Source organism: Mastomys coucha, unplaced genomic scaffold (genome assembly GCF_008632895.1).
Source record: "Mastomys coucha isolate ucsf_1 unplaced genomic scaffold, UCSF_Mcou_1 pScaffold16, whole genome shotgun sequence".
Classification (NCBI taxonomy): domain Eukaryota; kingdom Metazoa; phylum Chordata; class Mammalia; order Rodentia; family Muridae; genus Mastomys; species Mastomys coucha.
In genome coordinates, this window is record NW_022196898.1 from 30,985,877 (window position 1) to 31,012,005 (window position 26,129).

At 39.8% G+C, this 26,129-nt stretch overlaps 1 protein-coding gene across 1 annotated transcript in view; it reads right to left on the reverse strand.

Annotated features, from left to right (window-relative positions):
* Positions 1–5,159: 5,159 nt before the first annotated feature.
* Gucy1b1 (guanylate cyclase 1 soluble subunit beta 1) overlaps positions 5,160–26,129 on the reverse strand; it is a 44,311-nt gene continuing 23,341 nt past the window's right edge. The window contains exons 5-14 of the mRNA XM_031374168.1: positions 19,459–19,656; positions 18,357–18,587; positions 17,124–17,240; positions 16,127–16,260; positions 12,580–12,777; positions 10,680–10,917; positions 8,395–8,535; positions 7,852–8,006; positions 7,421–7,547; positions 5,160–6,371 (exon numbers count right to left, since the gene is read on the reverse strand). Coding sequence (XP_031230028.1) covers positions 6,348–6,371; positions 7,421–7,547; positions 7,852–8,006; positions 8,395–8,535; positions 10,680–10,917; positions 12,580–12,777; positions 16,127–16,260; positions 17,124–17,240; positions 18,357–18,587; positions 19,459–19,656 — 1,563 coding nt within the window. The 3' untranslated portion in view covers positions 5,160–6,347. The remainder of the gene's footprint in view (positions 6,372–7,420; positions 7,548–7,851; positions 8,007–8,394; positions 8,536–10,679; positions 10,918–12,579; positions 12,778–16,126; positions 16,261–17,123; positions 17,241–18,356; positions 18,588–19,458; positions 19,657–26,129) is intronic.

Below are 26,129 nucleotides of genomic sequence, written 5' to 3' on the forward strand. Positions count from 1 at the left end.
ACTAGATTGTAAAAAATAATTATTATTATGATGATGATGATGATAATGATGATGATGAACTAGAGAAATAGCCAAGTAGTTATGAACAAACACTTCTCTTGCAGAGGATCTGTTTGCTTCTCAGTAGGCGCATGGAGGTCCACACCTGTCTGTCTGTCTGTTTCCGTAGGGGAGCAGAAACCATTTTTGGACCTCCATGGGCTCCAGACAAGCAGGGGGGATTCATGCAGGCAAACACTCATAGCACACTTAAAATGAAGTAAAATAACACATGAACTTTGGAGGAAGAAGAGAGATACGTTAAGGGGGCAAGAGGGAGGGAATTGGGGTATGTGATCAAGATACATTGGATACATGCTTGGAATTTTTGAATAATAAAAAAATAGATCTCTGGTCATATGCTGAACTCAAATTGCATACACCTGCTCAGATTTGAATTTTCATCTGACCTTGTTCTCACCTTGTCCTAGAATCTAGGACACATTCATCATGGCCACAGGTGTATGCTCTGGCACTGCCACACTGCCAAGGAAGAGAGGACTCAGGAGCAGGCTTGGCACATGCTGAGGTGAAAATGAAAGAACTGTCAGTTCTGTGATTTGTATTCACACTCGGCACAGTGCGTCATCACAAAGCCAGCCTAGGCCCTGTAGTCTTGCAGAGTTTTAAGGTTGTGTTATCTTTAGGGGGATGGGTGATTCCACTAAAGTTCGTTCATGTGAGGTAGAAAATCAAAGAGGGAAAGTTAAATTAAATTAAATATAAATTAAATTAAAATTTTACTTTCCTATCTCTTCCCTTCATACATCTAAAACTGCCTGATGAGTACTTGGGATCCTTACTGCACGAATGGGCAAGGAGGGTCCGCAAAAATGGCTCAGAGGGTAATTGCTTCCTTTACAAGAGAGCCAACGGAAGTTTAGATCCCCAGAACCCATATAAAAGCCAGATGTGCTAATGCACATCTGTAGGCTCAGTGCTTCTACAGAGAGATGGAAAGCAGAAGACAGAAGAGTCCCAGGACTCACAAGCCAGCAGAGGAGACACTAAGTTTGGCCTTAGATTTCTTTATTTCTTATGAGTTACTTCTCAGATCCTTCCATCTGGACTATGAAAGTTATTACAGTAAAATTTTTCAATGTTTTTCCTACAAGGTCCAGACCAACTTCACTGCCTGATCACACAGGCCTTTTATCGAAGCACTGTTGTTGCTGTAGAGCACGATTTAACTGTTGGTGGCATCTCTGTCAGCTCCCTTTTTACTGAGTAGACACCTAAATCCAAACAACTGAGTTATAAAGACCCTGGGGAAACGAGCTCAGGGTAACTGGGCTCAGGGTGGTTCTTCTCTATCCATGTCTTGTTCATTATTGATCCCACAACGGTATTACTTCTGTTTAATATGAGAGAAATTCAAATGTAATGTAAATTAAAACTTTAAAATTATTCTTTAATGTCCTCAATTTCTTTCTTCAGACACTTGAAGTTTTTGTCATATAGGTCTTTCACTTGCTTGGTTAGGGTTACATCAAGATATTTTATATTATTTATGGCTAGTATGTAAGGCATTGCTTCCCTGATTTCTTTCTCAGCCTTTTTATTATTTGTATAAAGGATGGCTACTGATTTTTTTAAGTTAATGCTGTATCCGGACACTTTGCTCAAGGTGTTTTTCAGCTGCAGGAGTTCTTTCATCGAGTTTTTTGGGGACACTTATGTATCTGGGTGGGACAGAAACTCCACAGGAGTGATTGACAGGGTCAACTAACCTGGCCCATTGGGGTCTCTCAGAGACTGAACCACTGATGTCGGGAGGACTACAGCCCTGCATGCATCTGTAACAGATGCACAGTTCAGTCTTCATGTGGGTTTCCCAAACCTGGAGCCCGGGCTGTTCCTAAATCTGCTGCCTGCCTGTGTATCCTGTTCCCCTAATGGGACTGCCTTGTCTGGCCTCAGTGGGAAATGATGTGCCCAGTCCTGCAGTAACTTGATGTGCAAGGATAGGGAGATACCAAGGGCCTCCACCCTCTCAGAGGAGAAAGGAATGGGGATGGAGGGAGGGTTGTGTAAGGGGGCAGCGACTGGCATGTAAATTAAATAAATAAGTTAATTAATGGAAAAAATAACTCCTTAAGCAGCATTTTCTTGCTTTTACTGGACAGCTTTCAATAAGGTGGTAGGTGAACTTTGCTTATTACCCCACTGTGTTAGAGCTTCTATCACAGATTGCTTATTCTACTAAAGTTACTCACCTCCTTACAAATAATCAGGGAATACTTGGTCAGAATTTATAAACAAGGTGTTTACGAATAGATTTGTTATCTCATAATGAGTACAAGTTCATTTGTAGCATTCATTTGAGTCTGTGGGAAAGCAAGAATGAATTCCTGGCTGCACAAAGTACCCGTTCCTAGCCAGGAAGGTGCAGTATCCTCTGAGAACAACTGTGCCCTGACCTTGGTCTTAATGCCAGATAGTGTTCTCTGCTGCCCTCTAGTGGTTCACAGGCCATTATTACAGATGGCATATAAAGAAACACACTTAGGTAAAGACTGCAAAAAACTATTCTCTTTCAAAGACAAAGAAAACGCACATCCTTGGGTGAGCCAATCATAGATTCAAACAAAACAAAAATAATTAGCTAGGAAATATAATACACATGTGTACTTACATGTTTTTATGAAAATGTTTTTATTAATCCAAACTGGCAAAGTGCTATCTTTTATACTTGAGTTTAATTTGGAGAAAATTTTCATTGCATTTGTTTGAATATTCGAACCCATTCTAGGTTTTGCTTGTTGAACCTACTATTTTCTAGTGACATATCCCGTCTGCAATCTAGCATTCACAATGTATCACCAGTGATTTATAAATGTGCATGCCTTTGGTTATGTTTCTACCCTCAACATGTTCAACTCAGGTTCTAATTCTATGATGTCTTGATGTAAAATATCAACTAATAATTTCAGCAACAGTTATTATATTCTCACTTTTAACAATGGAAGAACAGGGACATTACAAGATTTGGTGGATGTATCATAGTCATGGGCTGCTGATAGACTATATAGAAACTGAAGCTATATGCCCCAACAATATTTTTACACTCATCGTGTCCCATGGAGGGAATTATCATTATTCTTGTAAATGCAGCCATAGATGCTCTACAACCCATGTCTAATATTCTCATGACCTTCCCCCCAAATTCACTCTCCTTCTGTACCTTCTGTCCTTTTTAGTGGTTGTGTCATCGATCAGCTAACTGGAGATATAGCCTACTGTTAACTTTCTCCCCATACCCCTTGACCCATATCTTACCACACACTTTGACCCCTTGACCCATCTTACTACATACACACTTTGAGTGATGAACCTGAAGTTCTCAGCTAGCTTTCTGCCCTTCCATCATTTGAGTGCAGATCCACAAGAAAGCATAGCCACTGCCCCAAACCACCCACTATAGTTCTCCACTGTTAATTCAGCCCACACCAATGGCAGCAGGACTTCCCTCAAGAACCAGTTTAATAATACCTTAATAACAACATCTCTGTTGCCCATTCTTTCCCCCAATCTCAGACATTTCCCATACTTCCTGAAAAATGTAGTATCTATCCACTCCACAGACTGCCCTCTCTGTTCCTTCTCTCAACATGGTTCATCAACTGCTTATTTTGTGGTAGGTGCAGGAGACATGTTGGAAAAGAGGAAACGTATTGACTGTATGAGATTTACAGTGAACCAAAGAGATATACAAGTAGATAATGTGCTTCCAGACAGAAGTACAACCTTGGACAGGCAGCAGCTAGCAGATGACATTGAATAAGGTGACACTGTTCTCTAAGAGATATAGACATGGACTAGAAATGAAGTGAGTTTACATAGGAAAGAAATTTGAGTGTGGAACAGAGAGGGAGAATGTGAGAAATGGGTCATTTAGTGGAAAATTTGACAAATTTTAAGATTGGGTGGTTTTATACCTATTTGACATTTCAGAGCAAGTAAGTTGTAAAATTTTGCAAACAAATGCTTTACAGTCAGAGAAGTTTTACTTATTAGCACACTTCGTGTTAGAAATATTTTAATGTAACAGAGTGCCTAGGAAGAGAAGGGGAAAGTTTTAACTCCAGACTGTGACTATAGGAGTTTCAGTCCGTGTTCTTTACTGCTTTGCACCTGTGACAAGGCAACACATCACAGAAGGAATGATGTCACTCACCTTCTGGCAGTAAGAAGCCAGTAGGACGGGAGACACTGGATCTCTTAGTCCAGGGTGCTACTTCTGTGACCTAATTTCCTTCCAGTGGAACCCTTTATCTGAAACAGTGCCAAGATGAAGAGCATGTCACTTATCCGCAAGTGTCTACAAGACAGGAGTCTGAGGGAGTCCAAAAGCGTGTGCCCCTAACTCCTAAGACACTGTGAGCCAGAAGGAACCCTTGCTAAATACATAGTGTGCCTAGGAAGATGTCGATGTAGTTATAATTTTCTTTAACCAATTTCAACTTTTTTATTATCATTTCTTTGTATTAAATATCATTCAGTTATAAATATTAAACATGTTGATAATCTATGTGCAGTAATTATATAATTAGTATATAGTACATAGTGTATGTAATGTATAGTATCTAGTATAGTGTATATAATTTAGTATATATTATATAGTGTATAGTGCACAGTATATAGCACATAATGTGTAGTATAGAGAGAGTGAATGAGCTCTTCCAGTTGAGGTCATTTCATCTTTTTATACATGGTTCTCTTCTGTTTCATCTTCTGCTCTGTTTCTTTGTTAGTACTGAAGTGGCACATTCCTATCATCTCAATAGTAGTGCAGGAGGAGTGTTGCCTAAGTTCATGGACAGGCTGGCTAAAGAGTGAGACCTTGTCTCAAAGAAACCAAAGCAAAACCAGAATATTAGTAAGAGGAACTAGTAAAAATTCATAGTGCACATGAGGAGTGGGTATAGCTCACTGTTGCAGCATTTGCCAAGCATGTGCCATGCCCTGGTTCCCTCACCCAGCTCTGAAAACAAATTATAAAGGTAGAAAAATCAGAATTAATTGATAGCTTACAAACAAGGTTATAACATGCCTTAAATACAAGATTAAGAAAAATCACAAGTGATCTTAATATCATTTTATTAAATTAAAGCTCACTGTAGACAAGTGGTAAAAATAATTTATTGTAGATTCTTTTACACAATGAACATGTAACATTTATACATAAATTGATGTGATGATATGAAATACTAAATTTAAAGACAGACATTTGTACACAAAAGTAATTTCATTCTATTTTATAAAGATAGATATCAATAAATTATCAGAGATATTTAAAGGATGATAGGCCAAATATTCCAACAGGAATGCACTCTATTCTATGTTGGAATTAAAACAATTTTATGAATATTCTGAATATGATATCCTGGCTAAATTGACATTCTTCTAAGCTAATAAAAAGCTCAAGCCTGGAGTTAGGCCGGGGGGGGGGGGGGGGGGCTCTAGTAGCAGTGTCCTAGTTATGTATTCCCTGCCTTGTTCTTGGACATAATTTGACCCCTAACACTTGCTTAAGCAAATGTAACCATTCAATGTGAAACAATGAAGCCCCCATCAGAGCCACCAGTAGTCAACAAAACTCAGGACTTCAGTACAAATTAGGGCAACGTAGATGTTAGATAAACTGTAAATGGCATAAAATTTGAACGACCATTTTTTGTAATAATAGACTTCCAGAAGGGAACGGACACACTTCAGAATAGTCACTCTTTTTCCTAATAGAGCTTATTAATTCTTACTTCAGAAGTCTAGAAATAAATTGCCTGTTTTTTCCTAAAATTTAAATTCACTCATTTAGAAAATGGTTTCTAGAATGACATGCGCCAACACAATATAAACTTTTTTTATATTATAGTCATTAAAATATACATATACACACACATATACACGGAGCATAATACAAATCTACTGAGCCATGATATATACACACACGGCCAGATCCTATTAAGTCTCATCTTATCAGATTTAACAAACAAAACATAGTGGGTGCTTACCACTTTTAGATTGTCCGTCTAGGTAATGTTTGTAGTAGAATTTAAGAAACGGCTCAAATCATCCACATCAAACACCAAACTTTAGAAAATATACTGAGACTTTAAAAGTAATGAAAAGCAGAGCTAACAACAAATAAACCATAGTGAGAGAGCTGTGTAACTAGGAGAAAGCCTTGGATCACTAAAATGGGAAGTAGAAATTGGTATCCACAGGGAAGACGTGCTCCTGGCTTGACACACAGTAGGCTGTCACCGAACCCAACCGACAGTTCTCTTTGTCCCATAACCTGACATTCAGTTTTCATCCTGGTTTGTTTCCTTAAATGGGTGGAAAAATATGATGAAATGTCAGTTTTAATGAGCCTACAATGTCCCCCCAACAATTTCCGTGCCTCTGACAGTAGGAAATGCACTTATATCTACAGTTTCTATAAACCATCTTCACTCCAGGTTGGGAAGAAAATACTCTCAGGGCCTTCTGACTAAGAAAACTGGCACCAGACAGTTTGGTCCTTCTGAAGGGCACCCATGAACATGCCTCACAAGCAAATTATTCAGCAGAGTAAAAACAACTGAAGAAGGTTAAGAATTTAAAAGAGGTCATTCTGTTCCCTCTAATGTTGCTTATATTCTAGGAAAACAGTTTTAGGGAATGCCTACACACAGGGAAAGCTATGTGTTCAAGGTCTCTCTCGCCCTCTGAGGAGTGCATGCATCAAAGAGGGAACAAACAGAGCTTGGGCTTCTATCTTGATCTCTCGTGAAGAGGCCAGGCATGGCTTGTACAGTGCAGTCCTGATGTGGGTTATCGCTAGAGTGGAATCTCAGCACTCAGGAACCTACATCTTCCCCAAGGAATTGTTTGGATTCTGAAAAATCAAAGTCAGCTGTGTCTTTAGGAGAAACTCAGAAGAGACCAGGTCATCAAGAGTCCCTCAGACATTCCACAGGTGTTTCTGCTAGTCTTTGGGAGGATAATCGGCTTCCTGACTGATAAAACTGCCAGGCAATATGGCCATCATACAGACTTGCTGAGATCTCAGAGGGAGCAAGAGGGGGACCCAGCACATGGACTGCATTGGAGCTGGATTTTGAGGAAGGACACCTCGGCTGTCCTCTGCCCAAGGCTTTGTTTCCTGCTTCATTGAAAGACCAAAGCAAGAGACCTTACAGCACCTTCTAAGGCAGATCTTGTTCTAACTGTTTTATCAGTGCTGCAGTAACGCCCCATTTTACTGAGTTCCTTTCTGCAAGCAAGAACTCTTTTCATTGCAAGTGCATTTCCCATGTTTCTGCTTGAACTCCCCACTATAATCTCTCTTAGGAAAATAAATATATAAGTAAAGCAAAGCTCTAATGAGCCATACCTCTGTGCCTGTGTTTTTCCTGGATAGGAACCAGACTTGCATTGGTTCCTTCTTGCCCTTCATGGACACTGGGCCTCTATGATCCAAGTGGAACTGTGGATCTGAGTTTTCTGGAGACATGAGACACCTACAAGTCATGAGATGGAATGGAGAGGGAACTTGATAAAGGTTGCAGAGTGAATTAAAGCCGCCTGATCCTATCACGGCAGTTGTAGTAAGAGGTAGTTAGGATTTCAGTCGTGGTGCTTGATCAGACACCTCAGGGTGATGGGGGAGGGAGTTCTGGTGGAAAGAGTAGCACACACTTCTCCAATGAAAAGTAATTGCAATAGCAGAGGGGAGACATGGAGGTAGCAATAGTTTAAAGGTAGCAAAAACTCCCAGTCCACTTGCACAGTGTCCTGTGAATAGCATGGCACCCCCCTCCGCACCTGTATGTATATTCAGAAACGTTTATCTTTCCCTTTTCTCCCGTGGTTTCTGTCCTGCTTGTGAGGTTGACAGTATTCCCAAAGAGACAATACCGAGGCATCCGCTGTCCAATCACACCTGTCACCACCTCTCCGGTATGGATCCCGATTGTTATCTGCAGAAAGCAAAGTTTTGCTTCAATAGTCTTGAGGGTTAACATACGTAGTTTACAGACTCTGTGTCTCAAATGCCTTCATACAATATCTCTCTGTGAAGAGAAATATTCCTGAAATTGAAAATGGCAATGAGAAGGAGTGGGCAATGTCCATTAATAGAACAATAAAGCAGGCACAGTGGGAGCTTTCCTCATCCCCAGGATGTTCTGTCCGCAGAACAAGTGAGCTAGTTCATTTCTGACATCTATGGGAGACTGAAATGCAATCAGCTCTTTGCTTTCAAAATGCCCCTCTTTGTGCATGTTAACCCTTTCTTCAGAAGGAATATGAAACAGTTATCATCCAAGCTCTACTATTAGTACCCTAATCTTCCATTTATTTACTCACCTGAACGGATTCGCCATCTACTTGAACTTGGCCAGCAATTTCCATCATGTCTAAAGCCAGGTGGCAAATGGACCGTGCATGGTGGATACAAGGTTCTGGCAAACCACTCACTGTCATATACTTGTCACCAACTGTTTCCACCTAGGGTGTTACACACATTCACACATTCAATGGTTGGCCTAAAGCAATGGTTTATCACCACCACCACCACTACCACCACCACCACCACCACCACCACCACCACCACCACCACCACCACCACGACCACCATCATCAACATCATCATCATTATCATCATGAACATCAAACCCCTAGAAGTGTGAATTCTAGCAGGTTGGAATGCATCTTAGGTCTTGATCACTTCATCTGAGGTCCCATCATAACTCAGTAGAATACTTATGTGTACATGCAGATATATGTAAAAATGCCTTTACCTATGCATGATACAAGTCCAAGTGTGTGCATGTGTGGATAGTGTGCTTTCCTAAGCAGTATAGAGACTACAGGTTGACAGAAGCTCTCTCTCAATTGTTGCCATTTTTCTTCATGTGTGTGTGTGTGTGTAATATTATTTTCGAGACAGGGTCTCTTAAAGAACCTAGATCTTAGTGTTCAGCTGGACTGGTTGGCCAGCAAGTCCTCATGACCCATCTGCCTCCATCTCTCCCAGTACCAAGGTTACAGAAGTGCATGGCCATCCTAACTTTTCCAGACTAGGGTCCTCCTGCTTGCACAGGCCTCAGTAAAATATTCTAGTACTTCCCTTCTTCCTGAAGCAGCAGCAACTCGATAACACGGGAGGTGCTGACTGAAGTTCATTGATCTACTCCTGGCCTCTATCCATGTTTTAATTGTTCATTTAATTATATTCTTAACTTTTAAACGTACTGGTTTAGTTTGTGTGTGCATGTTATCCAGGTACGTGCCTCTGGGAACATGAATCTGGAGGCTTGAGAATGACTTTGGGTATCATTCCTCAGACGCCACCCATCTTCTTTTTCAGAATAAGCAAAGTAGGTTAAACCATGTCCTGTTATGATGTGCTCACCAAGGGTAGCACTGTGGCTCAGAAAAGAACCACAAGATAAATAGTCCTTATGAAGTTATATTACCCCAGGAGCCTAGAGACACTCAGTAACATTCTTGCCTTTATAAAGCAATATTCCACTGACTTCATTTTTCCAATATTATATTTGTTTCTACTTAAAACAAAGGGCAGAGATGTCTTGTAAATGTTTATCTTCAAGTTGATGGTATCTAAAAGTAAACCTGAGGACAGGACCCTTCTCAAGCTCCACGGCTTCTTCACAGTGCAAAGCATTTATGTATTTTAGGAAAAAATGTCTTTGGCTGAGTACAAAAAAATGGATGCTGTGTTTATACTAAATGTAATAAACAATCTGCACGGACTCATTAACCTAAGTGCAAAGAAACTGCCGGATACTTCGTGTCAGCCAGAGAGTGCTCCATGAAACCTCATCATGGCTGCAATGAAAAGAAAGTTGCCTAAGTGGTAACTACTCCATGTTGAAGTTTATACCATAGACAACTGCTGCCCCTCTGCCTTGCTCAGGAGAGTGTCCTTTTTCAGTGAGCAATGCAGAGACTCATGGCTCCCTGGGCTCGAGAGGCTGGGAAAGACTATGGCATGCCCAGCACTAAATGAAACATCTGTATCATCTCCTCCAAGTCTCAGTGCGCATCTGCAAAAAGGGCGCAGAAAAAAAAATGGAAAAGCTGATGATGGGGAGGAATTCCCTGACATTTTGCCTTCTGGGAATGACCTGGTTGTTGTACTCGGGATCATAGAGCAGCTTCGGGTGCCTTCCCCCGGCCTGCACAAAGCGTGGGCAAGTCAACATTAAATTATAGAGGTGGGATTGTTTCTGAGGAAATGGGAGTCATGGTTTTCCATGGTGTGGCTACTGTCTAGACTCCAGTGGATAGCTCCATACCCATGCCTGTGCAGCAGCCCTGGTTCAACTCAATGGATCACAAAACAAAATGGAACAAAAGACATGAAGGGGGGGGCACTTGTTAGGAAGATTGAGATGGGAGGGAGGAAAGAGAATACTTGTGTGAATATGATCAAATGCATTAACCACCTGTATGAAATTACCAAACAATACACTTCTTTACAACGAGGAAATTACTTAAGCCAGTGGCCTGCAGTAACTCTTAACACATTAGAAAAGCAGCTACAGTACAATACAGTGACCACGGGCTTCTGTGGGTGTGTCTCGGAAGCCAAGACTGCATTACCACAGGCTCCCATGAGCACTTGCCTTGTAAACAAATGGATTTTTCCGTGAATCAGTCAGTGTGTCAAATCGGGTGTAGAGGTCGTTAAGTAGATTGACAATCTTCATGGCCCCTTCTCCAGATGCATGCTTGCTACAGAATGCATTGAAGCCCACAATGCCACTGAAGAGGATGGTCACATTGTCATATCTTTTGGCAGGCACTGGGCGCTTGTGTCTCAGCTCATTGGCAACAGATGGAGGAAGGACAGAATACAGCAATCTGTGGAAATTAGGGGAAAGCACTGTAAGATGCTGGTGAGCTTTTGCCCCTCCAGCTGGGCCTCTTTACTGCATCAATGCCATAGTGCTGGGTTTTAATAAGACATCCTTTAAAACTAGCATCAGTTGTTAGCTACATAACAAACAAAGAAACATACTAACCATTTGCCTGCTGTGGACAGAGATAGTCCCCAATCCTGAACCATTTCAAACCAACTCAAAATAAGCTAAACAAATGAGCAGGTGGGAAAAACGGCAAGGCCATCAATAGGACTTCACAATTTTCATTTGTAGTCCTGGCTTCTTACCCTGTTCTTATGAGAGCAACAGGTTTGACGTTGTCAGTATGAGCATCTAAAATGTTGCACCAATAGTGTTAATAAGAGAGATGTGTTCACATTACAGGAATAAAATTTATCTCAAATATTGCAAAGTGCACAGCTGACAAAATAGATTTGCTTTCTAGTCTTATTTATACTTCACTTCTTCCTAGACAAAACTGATAAAAGAGATGAAAGTGGTCCAGATGAGCAGACATTTTGCTTCAGTAGGCAATGACGCTACCATGGCATTGGGAATAGCACTGAGGAGACTGTGGCCAACACACAGTAGGAGGGGAGCGGGTAGATTTAGAAGGAAAGCAAAAACCTCTGGGCTCACAGCCGGAAGAGACAAGAAGAAAGGAGGCCTTCTTATCCTTTTCATCCTTTTAGCCAAAGAGCAAAGTTCAAATATGAAAAACAGACCTGAGCTGTCTATTTCCTCTCTATTGCAGTAGAACTTTGTCAGTGATTAATTTTAGCTTGTGAACAGAAAGCATTTCATGCAACATCAAAGTTAGATCTTAATATTGAATGTGAGCAGTTACAACAGCTTATTTTTAAATAAAACCAGACGCTTTATAATGAACTTGTCTTAAGATAAAGTCTCTACTATAAAATCAAATCCTAATCCATAAATCTAAAAATCAGCCATGAAAGTTAAAGAAACACAATATCCATAAGTAGTGCAAATAGTTTTTGAAAATCCATTCTACCTTGGGCAAACCAAAACAAGAGGTTCTATGATGGATCCTTAGTTTCTGGTTCAGAAGTCAAGCTCTAGTGACCGTCATATCAACTCTGAATGCTAGATGGTAGACTAGTGAGAGAAATGGGCACTCAAGCTTAGTAGCAACATGAATCAACAGCATGTTTAGTATGGAATGTAGAAGCTATGGATACTTTCATAATTTAAAGTCTACATCTTAGTAATACTTGATGTATGTTTACTCCTGGCATATCCTGAGATGTCCCCCGAGGGCCCATGTGTTTAAAGCCTTAGTCTCCGGGCTGTGGTTCCATTGCAGACTGGTGGAACCTTTAAGAGGTGAGACCCAGGAAGTTAGAGCTCACTTAGGAATGCTTGACTGACACACAGATTGCATCCTTCCATTTACCATCCCAGCCAGCATGACACGAGCAGACTTCTTTGGCATGCATCCCTACTGTGGTGTTTGATCTCATCACAGCCTAAAGCAATAATTATGAGGAGACTGGACCAAATAGTATTCAGGGACATGAGAGGTGACAGACACTTCCAGTGAGAGAATGAATTGTAACATTATACAAACGTTAGAAAATTGTGAATGAAAGCCAGCCTTTTTTGGTCCTCTCATTCTTACGTGTCTGTCTTTTTCTTCTCATCCTCCAAGGCTCGCAGTGTGAGCTGCAGCCGGTCAGTGAGGATTTCCAGCTCTTGTGTCAGTTTGTACTCCTCCCGGAACTGTTCTCCCAAAAGAACCAGGTCTCGGGTAGCATCATGGAGAGGGATGTCGCTCAGATACAAGCCTCTTCTTGTGAGGTCGTCCAGGTTCATCACACTGTCACAGAGAGCTTGAGTTAAAATCAGCACCACCTGTCTAGTGGTGGGGTCAGCCCTAGCCACAGCAAGAGGCATCTAGCTTTCTCTTTCTGCAGCCTCACTGTTCAGAAGATCCCGTTGAGGAAACACAAGGAGAAGCCGACCTAACACGGCTTTGCTTCCAGTGTATCTAAAACCCAACTAGCAGTCAGCGAACTTGAAGTACATGTTGACTTGTACTTTTGAAGGCATCCACCTTCACTGAATGATAATGCAGAAAGCTGGCCCACAAAAATTGTCTTAGATATTAATATAAGGCTAGTGAATTTAACAAACTTACCTTGTTCTTCCTTATCATAAAAAGCAGACGAAAAAGTTATCTTCATGCTTGTGTCAGGAGTAATGACCTTTCTACAGAGAAACCACTTCATTTTGCTTTATGACTTTAAGAATCTTATAATTGCAGTGCTACTGTACGCAATGATTGGTTTTCCATGGTTTAGCTACTCTCTTTGGGATGCATTTCAAAGACTCTTTGCCTAGAGGCTTTATGCTATTCTTTCTTTGGGCTTTCATTTCTCTTTCTAATCTTACTTTTCTTTTCTTTTTTTGGTTTTTCAATACAGGGTTTCTCTGTGTAGCCCTGGCTGTCCTGGAACTCACTCTGTAGAACAGGCTGGCCTTGAACTCAGAAATCCACCTGCCCCTGCCTCCCAAGTACTGGGATTAAAGGCATGCGCTACCACTGCCTGGCTAGTCTTTCTATCTTTGGTTGACTTTTTTCATTTTTAAAATGTGTTATCTGACCTCCCTGAATTCTATGAACCTTTGTAACCTAACCCTATACTTTCTATAGCCTTATTATAATAATTTTGATTGATTCATTATAATTCTGGTAAGCAAAAAAATTCAGTTAAAAATTTACTAATTAGATAAACTTTTACAATTTTTTATTGGTTTGAATTAATTCTTAAAGTGTAAAATTATTATTTCTAGTTATTCAAGATAGCATTTTTTTTCTAAAATGATAAATATGGGCTATAACTTTAGTAAGGACTTTTGGGTTAAGAAGAGCCTATGAATCTGTTCTCAATAGAAATATTAACGTAAAGAAAAGCAAAGAGTCCCATATGCAAACACAGAATAATCAAGGGTGCTATTGACAAAAATAGCCAACCATTTTGTTAAAGCAAATATATATATTATAGACCTCTTACAAAAATAAACCCATCTGAATAGATGACAGTCCACTTGCCAAATGATCCAAGTGGGGCCAAACAAGCCATGAGCAAAGACAAAATGAAATAACCTAAATACTGAAGTGGATGCTTTAGTGCTACGTGTACTATACCCTTTTGGTCAGGGAGGCCAGAGAACCTCTTAAGACAGCATAGACTCTTGCTACTCTTCTTCACTGCATACTACAACTAGTTGCTGAAGATACCATATACCTTGGCTATGTGGTGTAAAGAAATCAAGCTGGGCTGAGCTAGAAGCTTTCTTCCTGCTCTGTAGCTTTCTTAGTTCTAGAAGGTGTTGTAACGTGATGGGGAAAAGTCATCAATAGTTGTATCCAGCTGTGAACTCTACCATCTACAACATCAATCCGCAAGGCAAGATGTGCCCGTTTATGAAGGAGTTGCACATCTGTAAAGGGAGTAACCAACTGCTCTCTGCTTAGATGAGAAGCACCGTCTACATGAGTAGCTCTTTACACCTGCTCATGGCTAAGGAGGTCTTAGACCCTCGAGGAGGACTTAGTATTATTGTTTAATTAAATTGTCATGGAATTTATTCTATATAAAATATTTGTTTATACCTATAGACAAATGTCACTCACAGCTTTAACCAGAGACCTCGGTAAACATGGTCACTTCAGAGACACAGAGCTGCTCAAGATGTTAAAGAGTGACAGTTGATATTTAGACCTAAGGGGATATCTATACCATCTCTGAGAAGGCTCAGAAACATCCTTAAAGATGGCAGAAAGATTGTAAGAACTGGAAGAACGTAGCACCCGAAGAAGGGCCGTGAAATACTGTGTTCTTGGCATGCCACAGCTAATGTTTGTCTAGCATGCAAGAAAACCTCATATACACGCCTCAAAATTATATAAATGGGTGTGGTGGTGCACACTTGTTATAGATGCCAGGGAATACAACATCCGATATAATGCAAGTCTACATATCTAGATTGAGACCAACCTGGGCTACATGACATTCTGTCTCAAAAATTAAATCCTTATTTTTTTTCTAAGCTTAAATTAATCATCTTGGAACTATTTTATAATGAGCAAAACTTCTTCCATTTAAATAGATTTCATGGTAATTGGTAAATGTATCACTTATAGGACCAATATTTGAATCTAAAAATTAAAACATATAGTCTATGGTTTGTGATTCTTCCTCCAAGGAAACCTTTCTGTCCCTGGATAGAAACACTCCTTAAAGGGAAGCTGTTAATCAACTGATACCCAATCAGGAAAACGCAGAGAAGAAGCACTGATGACAGGAGTCATGTCATTGGGTCCTTGGATGGTACTAACCTTAAAGATGCTTTATATATCACAATTCCATCTCTTTTGCCAGCATGATAAATGATTCTCAGAAAATAAATCATAATTACTGTTATATAATACCATATACAAAATATCATCTAATAATAGGTACCTCAATTATCTTTTCCTATTGTTCTATAGATGCATAGCTATATCCCCTGGTACCTTTTAATAAACTGCTAAAACTAGCAAAGCATCCACCCATGCTTTGCCTCGTCTGATGTTTCTTACTAACAACATTTAACATAGATTTCAATTGGACAATCCATCTTGAATAGTGCAACCCAATTAAAAGAGTTAAATATTTTTAATTTAAAGTGACTTGGATCAGAAAACATGTTAGTCTTTTTTATCATTGTTACTAACTACAGAAAAGTTCTGTATTTATGTCAACATATCATATGAGTTTCAGAATTGCTTTCTTACAAGATGCTCATTTTGAAAGTAAAACATATAGAATTAATATATTACTCATTCTATGATCTAATGTTGTAAGAACTTCAGAGACAGATTAGGATGTGACATAAAGTAGGCAGGGTTTTTTTTAGAAATGTCCAGTACAATCACCTTTGATATAAAGAGTTGCAGAGTGAGGTTTTGGAAATGCAGCAAAAATAAGCATGTGGACCAAAATACTGTTGGATTAAGAGAGGGTGTATTTGGCCCATTCACTCTACATGCATGAATTGAAACATCTTGCCAATCCCAGTTTATATGTACAAGCAGCGCATATTGATCAAAGATGTTTGCTCAAGTTTCATTGCATTCGCTTTTAACTTATACCAATTAGCATTAAGTTAAAAGCTGTTACCTTGGAGAACAGAGGAAGAGGATGCTATCAGCTTCCGGTAAATAGATCATTTGGCCTTTGAGACGTAAGCAGCTAATCTCTGCCCCAGTCAGTTCATCCTCACATTCAAGTTTCTCCACATCCAGCAACCCTTCCTTAAGCAGGAAAGACAAAATGTCAGCTTCTGCCTGACAAAGCAGCAGGAAGGAGCGAGCCACTGAACTTACCACCAACCCAGAGGGAGAGAAAACTCATCCCTTAGAACAGGCGGGAACGTGCTCCAGGTCAGAAGCACAGTGCCTGCTAGCCTTTTGTGCACCCAGGATGGCAGCAGCTAAGCCGCTGCGCCTGCGCTCATTGTAAGCTTCTGTGTTTTTTCCACTCTGGCCACAACCTGCGTTACTGAATTGTAGCAAATTAAGCCAAGCTAACCCTGCATTCCCAGAACAAGGGAGAGCAGCAGTCAGTCCCAAGCATGTGAAGCACATGTAGATGTGTCTTTGGAAAGCCACTGGGGAATATGAAACGTGCGGATGCTCAGGAAACAGCTACAATTATCCCACGAGCGGAGCACAATCGAGGAAATATGGAAACCATCTAAACTACCAACTATGTGAGCTTATGAGTTTTCAATCCTTTTTAATTTCCCTAGAGAAAAAGATGGTAGCCTTAATTATAAACAATTTACAGAAAAGTAAATCACTAGTGACTTACTTATCAAAGACTTCTTGTTAGTGGAAAGAGGCATTGGAACTTCAAGGGTACTTGAAGTTACAATGTTGGTTTTACTGAGTGAGACTGAGATGTTCCCAGCCAGATGCTTTCTCATTTTTTTTCACTCATTCTCATCAACTGACAGAGGTCCATGTCCCCAGTCAAATGTTGCTCTCTTGAGAGTTCTATTTTACTTTCTTATATTTCCATCTCATAGAGAATGCTCAGAGACGATATCCCCTCTCCCATGTTGCTAATGAACAACATGCCTTGCTTCCATTCAGTCACAGGGGGTCTTACTTACCTTGCTTCTCAGTACAAAGACTGTATTGATGTGTGAAAGAATCCCATGGAAACTGATGTCGATGTGAGGGCGGACCAGAGAGAAGACAGAGAGAAGGCTGCAGTTCCCAGGCTGGAGCTAAGAAACAGAAAAAGAGCAAAGAATACACAGCTACTTGAGGTTGACTTTATGATTAGCTATTAGTCTTGAAAGTAAGCCAGATCAGTTACATTTATAAATATTATAAGTATAAATAATCATAAGTATTGTGGGAAATTTTCCGTGACTGTGGCCTCAAAATTTGCTATATGCAACAGAGTATTTAAGCAAAGGTCAAACACTTGCAGGAACAAGGAAGGACTTAGGTAACTGATATGTAAGTATAAATATAAAGCTCATGAAAATAAAATAATCAAGAGAAGGAAATTTACCTTCTAAACTGAAGATGCCTGTGGTATCTAACACCAGTAAATCAAAACACCAGTAAATACTTTCTTACAACACATCCAAAGAGAGGTAGTATTGATAGAAGTACTAACACAAAGTACTTAATTATGACGAAGCAAGTAACTGACTAAAGGGACCTCATGTCATGTCAGGGCAGAGGGAAACAGACAAGGTCACACACCAAGAGGGCAAGCCCAAGGCAACACAAAGCACTCATCTGCTTCCAGGTCTGCATACAGCTTTACACAAGACCCCTGAATTCTAGTCCCAGGTTAAAGCAAAAGATACCTCCAGATGTGTACTTGCCAGGGGCGAATCCTAACAAGGGATATGAAAGAGTGAGTACACAGGAAGTTTTCACATGATTCCTGGGAATGCAAGCCAACTGTGGCTGCAGAGCTTGGGGGGAGGGGGTCCTTCTGAGCTCTGCCACTCTTCCCATGGCAATGTCTATGTTTTTCATCTTGCCTGTTTGTAAATTTCTTTCCTCCCTTTCTCAACAACTGGTTTTGAAAGCTATTTTTGGAAGGCAGCTACACAGTGACTATTTATTTAATTAAACAAAAACCTGAGTGAAAGCTGACTGCTCTTAACAAGCTCCCGATTTTCTCACAAAGCAAGTCTACTGTTCTCAGACAACTTCCTCCTCACCCTGAAAGTGATTAAAGTAGAAACAAATAAGCTCTGAGGAAGTTTTCAATATTTTCAAATGCATTTAGGTTATAAGTACATGGGATCAGTCCTGCTAATGAATGGAACCTATAGTGGGAGGATCAGATCCCAAGGTGGTAGAGTTGTGCATTTTACCTGGGGGAGCACTCTGTAGATGGCATTGCCACACTGAGTGACCACTAGGTCCCGGTCAAATATGATGTGAAAAGGAAATGCTTTGCAGAAGGTGTACGGGCTGATACGTGATTCCTGGGTACCATTCTCTTCAAACCTGTCCAGATCTTCATAAAAATCCTCTTCTTTTGATTCTTTCTCTTCAATTAAAAATTGGGTATGATCACATTCTTCATTTCTTTGCTGAATAACCTAGATGTCAATGGGAGAAAATGTATTTAACTGTTGGTATTTTAGCTTAGTTATAATGTCTGAATGTAAGGGACTATCTATGAACATGTCCCATAATTATTAATACATAATTACTAATTGCAATCTGGTATGAATTCCCCATTAGCGTGCATGGCCTTTTGAGTGGACTAGGAGGAGAACACCCTTTTAGCCTACTGGGTTAGGCCTCCTGAACAGGCACATTTGTACAATGAATCTATGGTTGAGGCTGAACATGATAAGATTAAAAAAAAAAAAACTACAGAGGTGAGAGGAAGAAAAATGGTAATTTTCTTCATTGCACGGTCTCTGTATTGATACCTTAACACTGCCACTCAAAAATAACAATGGATATTATCAAGACTATCAGGAAAAAGACCAGAGCTGGCTTGGCTAAGTTCACCAGCACAACTTGATTAAAAAGCAAAACAAAGAAAGAACACAGTCACAAACTTTTGGTTGACAAAATGTTCTAGGTACATTCTGGGAAAGAGAAAAGAATTCACATTGAATGAGTGATCTGTAAAATTGGCTAATTTAATGTTCTTTACATTTCGCTCTCCACAATTTGATAGCTTGCATGTCATATGGCCCACCCTATTTCCAGCTGGCACGTATTCACTGAGAGTAAATGAATTCCTTCTTGCCTTAAGCAACGTATAAATAGAAAGAAAATCTGTTGCAAGGGGGAAATCGCCCAGTACAATGCATTCCAAGGCCAAATAGAGAAGCCTCCGGAGGTTCACACCATTTGGGCTCACAGGTACTACGAATGTAGCCCACGAGCTGCAGTCAGTGTGGTATCATTTCAAATGGTCCAATATTCAGGAACATATTTGCAGGCTGATATTACCTTCATGTCTATCTCAGTGCCGTGTATCTGTTGAGCAACAGTCTTAATAATCCCGATCACGATGTCCTGAAGCCCCTCTCTTTCCGAGTAGTAGTGTAGAATGAGCCCTTTGCCTTTTTCTGCATCGGTGCACCTGAAGGAAGGAGCACGCATCCCTGGGTAGATGGTGGCGAGGTGGTCATGCAGGGCATCGAGGTTCTGTAGTCAAAACGGAAGCATAGTGATTAGGAATATTTATTATGAGGTCAGAGCTGTGCAAGCAGCAGAAAGAAGGTTGTGCTGGGCAGATCACTAGAGTAAACATCTACCTAGGAGATCCTTCATGACATCCCTGAAATAGCTCCGAGGTGAGTACCACAGAGAGAATGAAAGGAGAACAGAACAGTTGAGACGAATATATGTTAAGGGTAAGTCTCAAGAACACACGTAAGGTGGAAAGCAGGCACCTAAGACTGTGGTTCACACACATTGTAGTAAGCAGGAGAGAACATTATGTAAACCACATACATTCTTTTCTGTTTGCACTATAATCCCCATCTGAGGTCAATAAAAGGAAATATCAAAATGTCAAGGACAGTGAAATATAAGCATACACTTTGATGCATGACTAAAGTAAAGGTGTATAAATTCCTTGTCCCCAGTTAATAGCAGAGCCCACGCAAAGCAGCAAAATTACCATCTCAGGCTAAAGTCATAGAAAATTAAACTTTCTAATCCTTGTAACCTTGTTACTTAGAACATGCTAAGTTTCTCAGCATCTATTAGTTCCTAAAATTCAAAAATGATTTATATTCAGATTGACCTAAGAATTAAGAAAGCTACACTTTTAAGTCCGTCCAGCATGTAGTTGATAATATGTCTCAAGCAGGAATGAGGAGATGTAAGAGATATACACATGCACAAAGAGTCCTGAAGGCTAACACTGTGTCAGTGAGTTGGGTAAATCCAGTGTCGTTCTGGGTGCTTTAGTTTATAATGAATTCTGTTTTCTTCCCTGTAATATCCCCTGTAAAAATCAAGTCAAGCTAGCAAAAAAAAAAAAAAAAAAAAAAAAGGGCTTCTTTGTGACTGCCTCTAGGGGGCGCTATTGTAGTGTAAAACTTACAAGGCAGTCTCCTAGCCTTCTCCATGCCACTCCTGGAACCTTCCTGTTCCAGAACTTCACATTTCTTTCTATAGAGTTGAACCATACAATGGATTCTTTCTGTAACAAATTGTTGTGGAAATCTTTCCCCATAAAGGGATGAGCCGAAAGCTCCTCTGCAGAACTTTTTTTTTTTTTTTTGGTTTTTTGTTTGTTTGTTTGTTTTTTCGAGACAAGGTTTCTCTGTGTAGCTCTGGCTGTCCTGGAACTCACTCTGGAGACCAGGCTTGCCTCTGCCTCCCAAGTGCTGGGATTAAAGGAGTGCGACACCAGAAATTTTGATGTAATAATCTTGAAAGAGAAAAATCTCTTGAGAAGAAAATGTATTGCTAAGAGTTTTATTTTTATCTCTATTTTCTACAAAGTCACAGCTGAGTTTGTGGCTGCGTTATGAACACATTTCTTTCATATTACAGTCCAAGTACTGTGTTGTACTTCTTGTATGAGAGAAAGCCATTTTAAATGGATGGTTTAATACTTGTTTTATATTTGTAAAATTTATTTAAACATTCCCTAGTCAATAAACCAGTGTCACTTGCTTACTATCAATTTCCATTTTGGTTCATTATGTGCCCTCTCTACATTTCTACAAGCAGTCAAGATAATCACTTGGCAGTGACAAAGGTACCATTTCTACCTGTGGCCCTCTTGATGTTAAGGCAGTTCTGACACTGGACTCGGTCACCCAGGATGGGTAAATATTAGAGATAGCACCCTTCCTGCAGGGCCAGCTATTTGCATTTGTGCACAGGTGTGGGCACGATTCAGGTTTGAATATCGGAAGTACAGCCTTGCTAAGACGCATTCCTAAAGGCAAGAGGGTCACTACAAATGCTGAGTAATTGTGTTCATGGTTCAACCCTTTTTTGTGGAACCGAGTCTCCAGAGATTTGCTGTTGTATTGAATTTGCTACTAATTAAATGCACAAGCTGAGTGCTTCGTTGGAGCATGAGAGATTTACCACTTAATGTAATATTGATTTTCTTTAGATAGTATCTCACATCAAATACACTCTGGGGATTTCTTCAGTTACAGCTTTCTTTACTCAGTTTTACTCTCTCAAGTTTCAAGCGGCTACCACAACCTGTCTCTTCTAAGAAATGGGATTATGATTAAATGTCACTTATTTTCACCCACACTTATATTTCTAATAAGTGTACAGTCTTCATATTTGAACTACTATAGTTACAATGTCCTCTGGAATTCGCAAACAAGGACCCTTAGCACGGCCAAGAGAAAAGCTGTTCCCATTTGATAGCACAAACTAAACACACTTGACAGTCCGCTAACATAGCTATATTGATACATTCTGGGCAATAAACCTTTCATCACAAAACTAGAACTGTTTTATTTCTAAATATACCCCTGGAGGTAAGTACAGGAAGAGACCGGCTGCATGGCCAGGACCAAGGAGTACGCGCATGCGTATAAGAGCCAAAAAGTCATGGGAAAATGTAAACACAAATGCTTCAGCATGAACAACCTCCAGGAAGCCATGAAGCAACCTCAAATATGCTTGGGCTTCTCCGTCTCCTTAGCATCATTTAAAAGCGTGGTGTTTTTGTTCCGATAACTAAAATTTAGTCTGAGGTTTTTATTCCATTTCTAACCGGCCCGATACCATTTCGTGTTCCCTCACTCATCAAGAGAATAAAGGAATGTTTTCTATGCGGGGATCCTGCAGTTGCCAGACCACTTTACCAGTCGCCTGGTGCTTGTGCTTCGTAGAAGAAGGAAAATGATTCCTGTTACACTCAGGACATGGGCCATGCCACAGCCCGAGGTGGAGTGTGATCAACATATGTAGGAAACCACTGTTCTTTGGGGAAATAAGCTTAAGGTGCATATTTTTAAAAAAATTTTTGGACTACTTCAAAAATAACGCACATTTTTTTTTTATATATACCAGGCATGCCAAAAATAAACTCATACATAATTACAGACACGAAATATGCAGAAATCCAAGACCTCCTTTCTTTGCTCCTAGTACAGATAATCAAAAACTTGTAAATTGGCCACAGAAATGTAGAGATAAAGACTCTGCCTGGAAGGCAGACTGTTTTTTTTTGTTTGTTTGTTTTTTGGTTTTTGTTTTTCAGTCTCCATAATCCTTAATCCTGATCCTTGTGGTCGACAGGAAGTTGTCTGTGTGGATAATCCACTGAGATTCAAGCCTGAAAACGAAAGATGTTCTTGCAAAGCCTTCTCCCTCCTTCCTTCCCCTCTCACAGCACTTTCTCCCCTCACATCTGTGAGAAGCAGGACCAGCATCAGTCATGCTTAATGTGAATTGCAGACCCTGGCAAACCCCTTGTGAGGTTAATGAGAAACAGTTCATTTAGGAAGTTGGAGAAGAAAGACACGGAAACAAACGGTGAATTTACCTCAAAGCTGATGGGGAACACAGAGAAAAACCTCTGCACCAACCCGCATCATCATGGCCAAGCTAATTGAAGTGAACAATTGATTAAAGCGTTTTAATTTGCATACAGGAGTTACCTCTCCTCAGGTGGGGGTCCAACAGGTCAGCGGGAGGGAGTAGGGCAAAATAGCTGTGGTTATAAGAGGAAAAACAAGTTAATCTTAATGGCCTCTTGGAACAAAGATATGGTTGCAAGGTAGGCATAACAAGGTAGTTGTGGGTGGCCATGTAACTTTTTGAAACAAAGGCATGACTGTCATTCCTGGAACAGGAGGTACAGGACCATCTGTAGTTAAGGTTGCAGGTGGGGCATAGCCCTATCCTTGAGAAACAGAGGTTCCATCATAAACAGGAATGAGCCTAGTTTGTCTTTAATGTGAGATGGCTTTTTTAAGTCTAAAATGGAGGCAGGTTGGTTCTCTGCTTCTCCCTTTCCTCTTGGGGGCTGCTCCTTCAAATAACAAAACGATTATTTAGTGTTTGTAAAAGAAAAGCATGAAGCCTGCACAGAGGTGACTCTGCACCAGCTAGGAGCACTTGCTTGTCTTGCTCAGGACCCAGGTTCAGTTTCCAGCACCCACACAGTAGCTCACAACTCCCCAGAACTCCCCTTAAATAGGAGCCTGGCCTTCCTGGACACTAGATATCAATATGAGACATAGACACGTAGGAATGCACACTTACCCATGAAGATTTTAAAAATAAGCAAATAAGTTGTTTTTAAAAAGCATGAAAGAAAAATGGAATATTCTACTTGCAAAGAAAAAATTTTCAGAGCCTTTAAAATTATTTAAACTAAACTAAAATAAAAATAATAAAAAATATGCTTAGAAATTATTTAAACAGAAATCACTTTTAAAATTGTAGTATTAGCCCTGTGGTAGCGGTACACATTTAATGCCAGCACTTGAAAGGCAGATGCAAGAGAATCTCGTAAGTTCAAAGCCTGCCTGATCTACAGAGCTAGTTCCAGCATAGTCAAGGCTACACTAAAAACCCTTTCTCAAAAAAAAAAGATAAAATAAAAAACACAAAAAACAAACAAAAAAAGTATATACTTACCACCTCATCTTCTCAAAAGCAATATCTTCAATAACAATTAAAATAAATACAATGCACTAACAAAAATTTTCACATATTTCTGTCCTTTAAAACTCATGTTAAAAACAGAATCCTTCCAGATAATACCAAATTTAACAATGGATCCGTATTTAGTGCAACCAGTTATTCAAAGAAGAATCTTTCACTTTTAACATATTTTTGTTCCTTCTGAAGTTTTGTTCTGTTTTTCAGTTTAACATAAAAGTGAAGTCATATTTTAATAGTAGGTTGTAGAAATTGAGTTTAGATGTTTCTTTTGAGATTCAAAAGTTAAAAATGAAATGCCTAGTGCAGTTTTTTTACAAAATATAAATAATTTAGGGAAGTATTAGGGCTTTACAGCTGTTCAGGAAAATCCTAGTATTTCCCAAAATAGCCCCTTGTACAAACATTTGAGAATTTGAAATTGGATCTGCTGTGAATGCCAGGATGCTGCTGGTGGGCTGCGTTTTATAAGCCCAAATCAGAGCTAAGCAGAGCTGGAGACAAGCCCCTGCCGGCTGTCAGGCTGTATGCTGTGCTGAAGGAGGATTAGGAATATACATATATATATATGGAGGGAGTGGGCTGAAGTGCCACAAACCCAGCTGAGGCAGCCAGCTTTCCATGCAAGAAGGAAAGTACATTTAAATTTTTATATGCCATCCTTATGAATATTGAAATAAGCTCATGAATACAAATCTTAACTAGTCTCTAAAATAGCAGGGTTTTTATCTCTATGTTTTTTTAAGTGAAACTCCCAACCTTGGGCCATAAAGTACAATGCAGCATCACAGAGAATGAATGAAGCGATAGTCCTGCTTTGGCCTTATTTGGGTCCCACTGTGAAAGCTGTACATCATCTCACCAAGGGTTTACTCAAAGTTCTTGACTCATTCTATAAGTGCGCATACACACATATACTAACAGAAAAACATCTACAAGGAAAAATAGCTTCTGTCGCTACTGCCCTTGTGGTATAGGAAACCACACCAACACTTATTGACTGAAATGCTAATTAATTATAATTTATTGTTATATTTGATGGTTCTCCATGCTGACTCTTGTACTGGAGTCACCAGCATATAGACAAGGTGATTTTTTTTTTTTTTTTTACAATAAACCCTTGAAATGGCCAGGCAAGGTCTTTGCAAGGGAATTCCATGCAAGGAAATCAGGCAGGATTTTGTTCTGACCATCTCTACACAGTCTGTGTGGCTTAAACTTCTCATGTTAGGTGTCTGGATCCATAATGGTGACATCTTATGGTGATTCCCCACCTTCACCCCCTGGATACCCAAGAAACAAAATGAAGACTTCTGCTTCTGTGGCCTAGGATGTTTCACACTCTCACCTTTCCTATAATCTGTTGGTAAAATGATTGCCAAAGCCAACCCCTATTTAAAGAAAGGAGAATTGCATCTCCTAATGGAGGCTGGGCACAGGAGGGACAGAAGATAGCTCTTCTATAGCCTCTGGAAAATGTATTCATAATGCTGGACCGATTGCAGTCCAAATACCACTGGCTGGCAGTCCTTAGCAGTGATGTTCTCAGGGAGCTAACAAAGCATGCATACGAAGGACTGCTTCATTCTGTTCATAAAAATTCAGAGAGAAATTTATGTATGCCCAATCTAAGAACATAAAAGTACAAAAGAGTGAAAAATTCTTGCTAAAATATAGTTTTGCCTTTCTAACCACAGTCTCAGTTAAAGTCATTGAAAATCTAACAATCAGAGTAAGTTTTTTTTAATTCTTCATCTTATTGTTTGTGTTTTTAATTACTAATCCACTTAAGAATAGACTCAAAAGATGACTTTTATTAACAGTCCCCAAACTGATAGAGTCACAGACTTAAGAAAAATCACTTCCAAACACTTCATTCCCTAAAGACAAATGGAAAAAGCTTCATCTAGAAGTGTTCTTATATTTTATCACTCTGTTCACTGGGAAACCGCATTTCCAAAGGCACTACAATGCAAAATTTTAAACACTGAATGTAGAAACACAAGAGAAGTTATATA